Raw genomic sequence first — 11,600 nt, 5'->3', positions numbered from 1 at the left:
GTTTGAAAGGCCCGCAAGCCGAGGCCGATGGGAAGAAGGAGCGGGGCCGCCAGAGGGCGTCACTGCGCAGCCGCGGCGCGGGGTGTCTCACTGCGCCCGGGCGGCCGCCAGGGGGCAGCATCTGCCTGCGCTCTGCGCCGCCAGGGGTGTGGTGCGCGGCAGCTACTCGCCTGGGGCTCGGAGCGCATCAGCGTGCGGGGGAAGAGGTTGATTTGTGTTAACGCAGCGTTTTCCCATCAATATCATTATCACTTTAGGTGTTTGCTGATAGTCCAGATTCCCTGGGGATGGAGGCTGGGCCCGTCAGCTTGACAAGCTCCCCAGGTGTTTCTCGGTTCTACGGTATTATGTTCTACTAGTAGCTTGGACTGGCGGGAAGCAGTGGCTAGAGGGCAAAGTGAAAGTGAAAGTCGCTGCGTCGCGTCCGACTCTTTGCGACCCCATATACTGGAGTGGGTAGCCTTTCCCTTCTCCAGGGGATCTTCCCAACCCAGGGATCGAACCCAAGTCTCCCGCATTGTGGGCAGATTCTTTACCAGCTGAGCCACAAGGGAAACCCAAGAATGCTGGGGTGGGTAGCCTATCCCTTCTCCAAAGGATCTTCCCAACCCAGGAATCCAACGGGGTCTCCTGCATTGTAGGCGGATTCTTTACCAACTGAGCTATCAGGGAAGCCGAGGAAGAGGGCAAGGAATGTCCCAATTTGTTCTAATGCTGAGCATCACTGGAGTTCAGACGCCTGGGCTCCAACTATTTAGCTTCTCTGAGCTTTACATTCTTTTGAGATACAAACAGTTCAGTCGCTTAGTCGTGTCTGACTCTTTGCTAGAAACTGTTTCAAGGAACTGTCTGAAGAATGAAAGATATGCATATGGGGCGTAATAAATGCTCTAGGAATATTAAGTGTACAATGAAAGTGAAGGATGATGAGTGGACCCTAGTACTGCATTTCTTACACCTAGGCAAAAAGAAATTTACACATACCCCAGAAAGATGCTAGTATTAAAGAAAATTCACCACCACTGATCTTCTAAGTATTGCTAAGCACCTGGAGGAAAGGAGGATCCAACTGGGATGGCATATTTATAAAACCTGGCTGTACTTTAGAGCCTCTGTTTAGCAGAACCTTTTTTGTTTCTTGATGTTAAAATAGTGTAGTCTACATCAAAGGTCCAGATACTACCTCTTCTGACAGCATTACTTAATTCAATAGGTATTACAGCGTAAATATTAAACCCAGGATATTCCTCCGCTCAAAACCACCCTCCCCAAGACAAACCTCACTCCTGCCAACTGCTGGCAATTCAACAAGCAAGCACATGTCCTATCTTATAACAAAATCAAGTGATACCTTTGTAGTATCACATAACACCCACAGAAAACAAAACTTTCTTGGGTGGCTGTCTTAAAAATTTGTACAAACACCTACTTATCTATACTTGTTTTGATATAGAATGCTGAAATTTATTTACTATTATGTTTGCCAATCAAGAGCTACATTCTTACTGCCTTACTTGGCCTATCACAGTGTATCTAGATGTACAAGTCTAGGTTTTAGTATAGTTACCCAAAGTGTGGTATATTGACTACACCCATCAAAAGTCTTTGAATCCCAAACTCTTCATGGGGAGAGAGCTTGGAACTGGCATTTTAAAAGAGCATTTCAAGTAAATTTTTGTATCCAGAAGTCTGTGAACCACCACTGTGATGAAGGGATGTGAGCCTGGCTTATGTAAGGACGTTCACACATGGAAGTTGGACTCGTATACTGAATTTGTATGAAAAAAAAGAAAAAAGAAAAATCAGGCCAAGGGAGTTGAAACCTTTATTTTTTTTCTTCTCGAAGAAATTTTATCAATTACCAACTGTAAGCCATGTCTCCTATTCCTGTGGAGTGAGAACAGGGAGGGAAAAAAAGGCATCAACAGATGGGGTGTCAATTAGTGAGATGAGACCAGTCATCGCTCTTTCAAAAATACATTTTCTTGGCTGTAAATTCTACAGTGTAAGACCAGGCACTGTGAATGTGGGCTTTTAATTAATTCTTTATAGAGCCAAATTAATCTTTTCCCTCTAAAATATGAAATGAACATAAAAGGAAATGTGAGTTCTCTACCAACAATCCCCACTGCCTCCTCGCTTCGAAGGCCACGAGCAACATGCAGTTCCTGCGGCTCCTCGCCCAACTCCACGTCAGCAGGTAGAACCATTAGGGCTCCTCTACTACCTGTGACCCAAAGATGAGTGTTGGTCCCTCTGCTCTCCAAGTCAAATGCCATTGTTTTATTATACAGAGGCTACCTGAGAATCTTTTTCAGGAAGTCCAACAGGAAGGTGACTTTCAAAACTGAAGTGCCAAGACGACAGAGAGTATCTTCCTCCTGGCTCATTCAATCTCACATTTTCCTTCTCCCATATAGACATGTAACTCTCTTTCTCCTGAGAAAGAGTAAGCAGCCTTGTGATCACCGCCCCTGGTGAGATGAGGAGGGTCATGCTGACAACTCCACAACATCAGTCCACGCAATATTTATGAAGGACACCCAAGCTACAACTCGTTAGTTCAGTGCAGGTTGCCAACTTGGATAATGGCACAAAGCCCTGAGTTTGCCCTGGAATTCCTGCATTCAAAGGCACTGGGAAGGCATCAACCTATACTAGTTCCAGGTCTGCCAAAGACGAATGCAATTAGGTGGCTGGGAAAGGTGAGGTGACCGGGGTCACTGGATTCTGTGGTAAAGAAAGAGCAGGTGACAGTAAAGTTTGGGCTCATCTTCTAGCAGAGGTGAAAAAAGCTTGACAGGTTTTTGTAAGACCCATGCCACAATCTAAAAATGATTCATCTACAAGGCATAACATAGTTCTTGCTTTATAAAAAGAGTACCACAATTTTTTTTTTAAATGTACTTCTATCAAAGGAACCACGTTTGAACACTGCAAAAAAGGTGTTCCACTTAAAGCAGAACAAGATACACCACCCACATCCACCCCTTTTCTCTCCGCTCCCCTCCCAATCAGAGGCATGTCACTCCCGGGACACTTCTGCATGGCACAGATGCTAGGGCCTGCAAAGGCCTGGAGACTTGGGGGCCGAGATGGTTAAGCACGCCAGGACTGAAAAGCAAAGGGTCAGCTGTCTTCATCCAGGATCTCTGGATGTTCCTTCCAGAAAGCATCCCCAATGATATTGCAGTGTAAGGGCACCACCATAGTCCTGGTCCGGGTCACCGCCATCTTTTTTCCTTCCATTTCTGCTGGCAGCTTAACTTCTTTTGTTGTGATTTCCTCCACCTATAGGTAAAGTTAAAACACTGACATTGTTAACTAGAGAGTGGCTTTGGGACAGAAACGGAGAAGTCGGCTATATATTTGGTTGGCCAAAACATCCATTTGGGTTTTTTGAAAAACCCAAATAAACTTTTAGCCAACCCAGACAAATATATATTTTCAGACAGATACATATCTTACTATGCCTGAACTTCTTTACAACTAAAAACACTTTTTAAACAGTTATGCTGCTCTATTCTGAGAGGAGATCTTAGGAACACAGAAGGGACTCTTTGTTACCTGTTAGCAATAACCATAGAATTAAAGATATTTCTGCTTTCCCACCTGCAGGTCCAAAGAACAAATACTTAAAAAATACTAATAAAAGAGCTGAAGTTGCCAGTGAGATCCTGAGCTCTTAGGATATTTACTCCCTTAATACTTAAAAACATTCATTTCAGAAAAAAATACTTTAGACGGAAGGAAATAAATTTAGAGACATAATTATGCCCAGGAGCTGGATCAGAGAGAAAATATTGGTAGAATTAAGAATTTAGATGAAAGGAGACAGAATATTAAGTTAACTATGACTGTCTAGAGAATCTCTCAAACATTCTGTAAGGGACAGAACCTTCACATACAACATCAGTTCCTCAAATTATAGTTCTCATGGGATGGGTGGGCCATTTAATGGTCCAGTGTGGGATTTTTTTTAAATGTTCTTTGAATGCAAAAATTCTCTTATCGGCACTAAACCTGTTAAAGGGGTTTGATTTGATTTGGGGAGAGCTTATGACACAAAAAAATAAATTCTAAAATTCTGCAATTCTGCTTATAGAAGGGGGGAGTCCAGATCACAAACTTGACTGATGAACTGACGAAGCAAGCATCCATAATAATAATCTATAGCATCTCGTTTTGGAAAGGGTCTAATCTGTGCTAATGACTGGAGTCACATCAGCACACAGGCAGCAGGCAAGACAAAGCATGGGTTGGGCACAGGCTTTCTTTCTGACCTTCGTTTTCCCTTCGACATAACAGCATTACCTTCTGCCATATCAACACAGTCCCCTTCCTATACATCAGTGGCTCATTATTGTAGTTGATGTTGAATTCAGAAAATAAAATCTCATTCTTGTCTGCTGCAAGAGTTCCCTGAAGAAATAAAAACAAATATAAAAGGCTCTGTAGGTCTTTTCTCTCCCCTAGCTCCACCTATCCATTCCACTCTCTATCTAAACTGCTAGCAACAAATCAAGAAACGGAAGCATTTCATCAAACATCATATAGGTATTAATGAATTTTAAGAGCAGTTCAAATCTTATTTAAATACAAAAGTCCATAAAGTTCTCTTCTGTAGCAAGTAACTGGCTTCCCCAATCACTACTGTGATGGAGTGAGAGGCACTAATAGTTAAGAGCATTGATTCTGTACTGGATAGTTTGTATGTTTTATTTGACGCTCATAACCATCTCCATTTTAGAGATGAGCGCTCAGAAGCTTAGAAAGATTATATAAAGTTTCCAAGGCCAACGGTGCTCTTACACTTAAGAATAAGAATCAAAATCTAAATTCAGCGCTTCCAAACTCTGGCTACATCTACCAGTCTTCCTATTATTGCTACCCATCTTTATCACTGTTGTTAATAATGACAACCGTTTACTGAGTCATTATAATGTACCAGGCATTGTATTAGGAGTTATTACAACACATCTCATTCACAGTTTACCTGCAAGTAGCATCTAATAATAAAATAGCATCTAATAACAAAAGTATTTATTAGTTACTTAGTGTACTTTGTACTAGTCTATGTGTGTTTTACATGCATCATGCCACTTAAAATTCTCACTATAAACCTGTAAGGTAGGAACTATTATTGTCCACATTTTACCTATGAAAAACTAAGGCAGAGAGGTAAAATTAAACAAAAACATCTGAGTACAATTATTTGACTCCCCAGAGTCTGGGGTCTTAATGATATACAAGAGTCCTAACCCCAAACTCCAGGTCCCCAGCAGCCAGGTGCGGCTGACAGAAAAGACGAGCATGTGCCCTGTATAGAGGGCAGCCAATATCAAGCTCCAGCCAAGCATTACCATGTGGGAGTGTAGAGCCATTAATTCCATTTTCCAGCAGAGGACACTGAGGCTCAGGGAGTGGTTAACAGCTTACCCACAGTCACAAAGCAAGCAAGCAGCAGATCTGCTACTAGTGTGATCTTTGTAACTTTTCAAAACAAAGCTGTAAAAACTTAAGAGCTTAAAAAGAAGGCAAAATGTCATGAGAGATTATAAACTGTCCCCCCTGAAGTCTTAATGCAGTAAGATCTATATACCTGTAATCTCTCTTGGGCTTGTAATGGTGTTAAGCCAGACTGCTGTACAAGTGCCCAGAACACCGTATTATAAAGATTATTGATGTGACCTGTAAGGAAAACAGAGTAACACTGTGTAGGGATATAGAATCTTTTTTTTTTTTTTTTAATATTCACCCTTCCAAGAGTACTAGAGCCCAATCTCTCTCCTCTTTAAAGTACAGAGACCTCAGAAACATTTAGTTACCTATCAAAAGTCACACACAGGGAACATACAGGGAAGCAGTGAAGCAGAAAAAAAAACTTATTTTCTAACAGTTTTATCCTTTCGTTTCAGCTATGCTTCACACAAGTCTGTTGACTTGTGCATTAAGCTAAAGAATACTTTCAAAGTTATTTGATGTGTATTATTCCCACCTCTTTTCCAATTCTTCTGGAAAAATCAAGACACATCAAATGAGTAAAAGTCTCACAAATATTTCATCATGTAAGGCAGGGTCACAACTCAAATACCCACTAAAGCCAGCATGAACCTAAATGTGGAAAGCAGAGTAGGTGATCCCAGAGGAACAACAGAGAAGTAGAGGCACACTGGCTCCTGTGTACATGCACATGTGTATGCATGTGTGTGTGTGTGTGTGTGTGTGTGTATAAAGGCAGAAGTCACTATATAGGGTCTGACCAATACTAAGTGGAAATACAGACTTAGTATTGCCAGATCTTCTGATTAAAAAAAAAAAAAGCTAAAAATAAGGAATATTTACATAAAAATACCCAATTTTTCAAGTATTTTCAACTAATTTTAAAAACCTGAAATACTGCATTCCAAACAAAATACACGAGCCAAAACTATTTCAGAGCATCACCTCTAATATAATGAATTAGTGATGTAACTATTAATACATCTGTTTATTTGGTTTCACTTACAATCTGCTTGCCGCCAGCTGAGATAGTCCTTTAGAGTCTGGTTGCTAGGATACACTATGACTCTTCCATCAAAGCCTGGGGGATACAGAAGGGGCTGGTCCTCAAAGTAATCCCGCCAATAAAACACATAGCTGGAGGCGAACTGGGAAACCACGTGAGTCATAAACTTACTTGCAGAAGGCAGGTTGGGTGGAGCAAGAAAAAAGAAAATACATGGTATTAATTCAACGCCATGACAGGGTCTGTGGGTGCAACACAGTGATAACACAAACTGTCTGGAGAGCCAAGAGATAATATAAATTGAGTCAAGAAAAACTATTTTAATATTTCAGTTATATATTTAAAATGCAGCCTGCCTCTCTTTCTAGTCCTATAAAGTAGTTTACTATTATCAAATGGTTTTCTATAGGATGTGATGTGAATTGATGGTTCAAGAGGATTTTCTTCAAGTCTTGGGAGGAGGGACACCACTGTTTTAAAAACACACCAACTCATTACATGACCTATTTTCTGTGAAAGTTTCAACATACCGCCAAATTAAATATGAGATCTAATTTGTACTGAGATCCTCCTTACTTAAACGTTTTGTTTCTGTTTCTAGTTTTCATGTTCAGCTTAGAAGCTAAGGTGATGTGAAATGGAAGCAGCATACAATGCCCAGATAACATACGGAAGTACAACAGTCAACTTCTATACATATTATCAGTTTACCAATGTGTGTGCGTGTGTATATATACATATATAGACATACATACACACACACACACATTCTGCAGTTGCAAATACTACAGTCTGCAAGTTTATGATTAAGGTAGTGAAAGCCACTCAGTCCTATCCGACTCTTTGCGACCTCATGGACTATACAGTCCAAGGAATTCTCCAGGCCAGAATACTGGAGTGGTAGCCTTTCCCTTCTCCAGGGGATCTTCTCAACCCAGGTATCGAACCCAGGTCTCGCGCATTGCGGGCAGATTCTTTACCAGCTGAGCCACTAGGGAAGCCCAAGCAGAAGCCAGATGCTGGTAGGAAATTTTCTGAAGGAGCTAGGCCACATAATTACCTGGCTCTTCTTTTAAACCAATTGCTTTTTCGCTTGAACACAAAGCTGTACTCATCACTCTGTCCATATGCAATCACAATATCCTCCAGTTCGTTCATTACAGTTTGGGCACATTTGGTCATTAGATGAAGAGCACGGCTGTCATTAGGTTTTATAAAGCTGTGTTTCTCAGCAAACCTTCAAATGGGAAAAAGAAAAGGGAAAAGGGCATGGCTGCAAGAGACTTTGTCATTAATACACAGATTAAATAGGCTGTTCATAAAGGAAGACACTGTAATAGTGCTGTGAGTCCAAACAATCCAGGAGCCACAACCCAATCCATTTCGTTAAGAAATGTTTTTTTTTTTTTTAGCTCTGACCAACTGAGAAAAAGGAACATATATACTAATCCTCCATTCCCTTTTCTGTGAAATGGGGATAAATTTACTTCATAGGATTGTCCTGCAGGTTAGAGGGAGGTAACAAACACAACTATGACTGGCTCCTTGGACTGCTCAATAAATTTTAACTACAGTAATCATTACCAAAGTAGTATTTTTAAAGAAATTCCCATCTTTCTGTTACTTTGTTTTTTTCTGACTTTTCCCCTCCTGAATCCAGTCCATGTGCCCTGTTACTTATAATGAAACAAGAATATGCTCTGTATAGCGTTGTCCACAGCAAGCCCTCAAAGATACCTAACAACCAGTTTGGCCATCGGTTGAAGAGCTGAAATAAAGCGCCCAAGCGTGACTTCTCCCACCAAAGCCTTGTCAATGGACAGCTCGTCACCAGGGGAACACCCTGTCTCATTTTAACTATCCAGACTACTCGCGTTCAAGCCAGTTGTAGCCAGCACAGAGTGATGCTTAAAGCCGCGCAGTCATTGGCTGCCGCGTTACCACGGTAACCACAAGCTACGGGCGGCTACGGAGAGGCCGCGTTCACCGGAAACGCCTGCGAAGCACGCACCCCGGGCCGAGCTCGCTCACCGATGGAAATTCCTGCCGTCCAGTCGTACCACCACCCAGCAGTGGGGCAAGCATGTGTCGTCAGCCTCGAAGTCCCGCACGTACTCGAATTTGCTCTTTGCCATGGTCGCTCCCAATTTCAAGCACCGTCTCAGAGTGACGGAAGTAGCAGCCAAGCAATCGCGAACTTTGAATGCGCCAGCAGCCCACATTTCCCCCAAGGTAGGGAACGGAACAGAGAGCTCCGCCCCGGAAGTTCCTGTGTCTTTTCGTGGTCGCTCTAGCCATAGTGGAGGCCAGCATCTCGCTTGCGTCTCCTTGTAGTTTGTAACTGACTTCCGGGCCTGGAAGGAGGGTTCCAGTCTTCCCTTAGCACTGTTCTTGATTGTTGCCATATGTCCTCTCGGTCTGCAACAAGTCATTCTCACGAAATTAAAAAAAATTCATTTCTGGCCAAGTTTTAAGGTTTAATGGTGATTTTTTTCTTTCCAAATAGCATTTGTTAATTTGCTGTAAAAAACGTGGTATATATCGGAAAATATAATTAAAATTAACACGATGTCTCCCTTCTCCCCTCCAGAGCATTGTGGATGGTTCTTTCCGGTCTCTTTTTATATATTATGTTTACACAGGGAACACACAAAATTGGAATCAGACACTTGTACAATTTTTATATTTTTCACCTTGAGTATTTTTCCAACGTCATTAAATATGCCAAAGGGTGACTTTAAAAAGAAAAAACGGCCTCATATTCTAACATATGTAGTAGTAAGTTAACTCATTCAAATTTTCACAAAGGCTAAATGTTTGAGATGTTGTTGCTGGTGCTTGCCCGCGTGCCAAGTTGCTTCAGTGCTGTCCAACTCCTTGTGACCCTTTGGAGTATAGCCTACCAGGCTCCTCTGTCCATGGGATGCTCCAGGCAAGAATACTGGAGTAGATTGCCACGCCCTCCTCTGGGGGAATATTCCCAACCCAGGGATGGAATGAACCCTTGGGTCTCTTATGTCTCCTGCATTGGCAGGCGGGTTCTTTACCACTAGTATCACCTGGGAAGCCTTAGTAAATACTAGTAACAATAAAACCCTAATAACTGTAGAATGCTTTATGATTTATAAAGCGTTTTGGAATTCATTGCATATATATCCCCTAAGAAAATACTATTCAAACAATATAAGAAGATAAATAGTGAAAAGTAAATCTCTCACTGACCCCTAACTCCTTACTTTAAGCAATTACTGTTACCAATTTCTTGTGTACCCACTGAGGAAGAGATATTGAAATAGAGATGGACACAGAGATAGAGATGTCTTTTGAGGCAGATTATGCTCGAGATTGAAATTGTTGCTAATTTTTATCTACTGTAGGTTCACTGAGAATTATAATTTCACAAGCCAATAGCATACAGGATGTGTCTCTTAATAAGCCAATAAAGAAATAACCTACTGTAAATGATAGATTGGTTACACTGTTGTTCCAGGCAAGGGGAGATAGGAGAAATAAAGTCCAAATTCAGTTGAAGTGTATTTTTCCTATGAGGTTGGTTCTTAGGAGAGTTGGCTTAGCTAACCACAAGCTGATGTCTAGCTGGTAGCTAAAGAAAAGTAAGAAGTCCCCTGATGGTAGAGCATGTTGGTAGGGAATGAAGCCTTGTTGAGGGGCAAAGTGATCTTTGTGAGGTTGCTGCGCAGCTTTCACCACTGTGGTAAAAGAGTCAGTTTTACCCCAGCAGGAGCGTAATGCCCCAGGGTCTTCAGAGAGTTGTTTAGGTCAGTAAAGAGTCACCATGCCCAGGTGGAAACTCTTGGACAATCCTCACAAACTCTAGGTACTTACTGTCTATATTTTCCCTCACCATAGTTGCTTTTTAGTCTGTTTTTATTAATAAGTCCCAAGTGGGGATCTTCAGCAGCTGAGCTATTGACTGCTTCTTGATCACAACAGATGAGATAATGACATCCTGATACAACTTTCATTCTTATAGAAAAACTGCTTTATTTCTTAAAAAAAAAAAACTTTGTATTTTGTCTTTGCCATAAACAACTGGATTTCAACAACTTCACTTTAGTGATAAACAAGTGGGTCTGAAATCATATCAAACCACTTGGAGGTTTCTGGAGCAGCCTAGCCCACAAGACGAGAAGGAGCGGTAATGTGGGGTACCTGAGGAAAGGATGGGGATGCCTCACTATGGTCCCCTTCAGCCGTTGGGGCCTGGAAAAGGTCATTCATTGTCAGTCCCATCAGAAGGCTCTCAGAGGTTGGTGGGAGGCAGGAGCCAGTAGTTGCCTCTGAGGCCCCTGGGCAAGTAAAGTCACCCCTCCTGGAGAAGACTTGGAGATAGGGCAAGAAGGGCCAAAGGGAGCTATGGCTGCTCCTCTTCAAGGAATCCTTGGAGGATCTGGCTGGTGCTAAAATGGCCCCACGCACCATTTTAGCCAACCCAGGAAGAGAGGACTTTCCACCACCAGGCCAATTACATAGAATGCACCTGCTGTGTCCATACCCCAGTCCAGCCCTCGATGGCAATCAAACCTTGAAAACAGGGGAGTGATGCAGAGAATCTCAGAACCAGACTGTGTCTCCCACCTTGACTTCAGGTTGTTGGAGAGCGAGCAGAGTGAAAGAGCAGACCCCGGGCCTCCCTTTCCAAGCCCTTTCAACTAAGAGGCCTGGCCTGGGCTGGGGCTTCGAGGAAGGGAACACTTTCACAAAAAGACAAATACTGTATGATTCTGGAAACTGAATGAAGTACTTAGAGAAGGCAAATTCATAGAGACAGAACACAGAATGATGGTTGCTAGGGGACAGGGGCAGTGGGGGAAGGGAGTTGTTTACTGGGTATAGAATTTCTGTTTCGTAAGACAAAGAGTTCTGGGGATTGGGTTCACAACAATGTGAATGTACTTAACACTACTGAATTGTACACTTACAAATGGTTAAAATGGTAAATTTTTTATGTGTATTTTACAAAATTAAAAGTTAAAAAAATTCTGCACATAACAGATATTTGTGACCTAACTGGACACTGATGTCTATTTTTTAAAACATTCTATTATTTAGAAGATCACTTACTCACTGA

General features: G+C 42.0%; 2 protein-coding genes across 2 annotated transcripts in view; both read right to left on the bottom strand.

Moving 5' to 3' along the window:
• Positions 1 to 2,210, bottom strand: part of LSM11 (LSM11, U7 small nuclear RNA associated) — a 15,092-nt gene extending 12,882 nt beyond the window's left edge. Inside the window, exon 1 of the mRNA XM_010855346.1 lies at positions 2,121 to 2,210. Coding sequence (XP_010853648.1) covers positions 2,121 to 2,210 — 90 coding nt within the window. The remainder of the gene's footprint in view (positions 1 to 2,120) is intronic.
• Positions 1,809 to 8,955, bottom strand: THG1L (tRNA-histidine guanylyltransferase 1-like (S. cerevisiae)). Its single transcript, XM_010855287.1, has 6 exons — positions 8,540 to 8,955; positions 7,569 to 7,745; positions 6,509 to 6,678; positions 5,603 to 5,691; positions 4,315 to 4,422; positions 1,809 to 3,291 (listed from the first exon to the last, which is right to left on the bottom strand). Exons 1-6 carry the CDS (start codon positions 8,938 to 8,940, stop codon positions 3,130 to 3,132), a joined length of 1,107 nt encoding a protein of 368 aa, XP_010853589.1. The 5' UTR covers positions 8,941 to 8,955; the 3' UTR covers positions 1,809 to 3,129.
• Between the last annotated feature and the right edge of the window lie 2,645 nt (positions 8,956 to 11,600).

Source organism: Bison bison, unplaced genomic scaffold, assembly GCF_000754665.1.
Source record: "Bison bison bison isolate TAMUID 2011002044 unplaced genomic scaffold, Bison_UMD1.0 scf7180017864363, whole genome shotgun sequence".
NCBI lineage: Eukaryota > Metazoa > Chordata > Mammalia > Artiodactyla > Bovidae > Bison > Bison bison.
The sequence above is the reverse complement of the archived record's forward strand: the minus strand, read 5'-3'. Positions and strand labels throughout refer to the sequence as shown.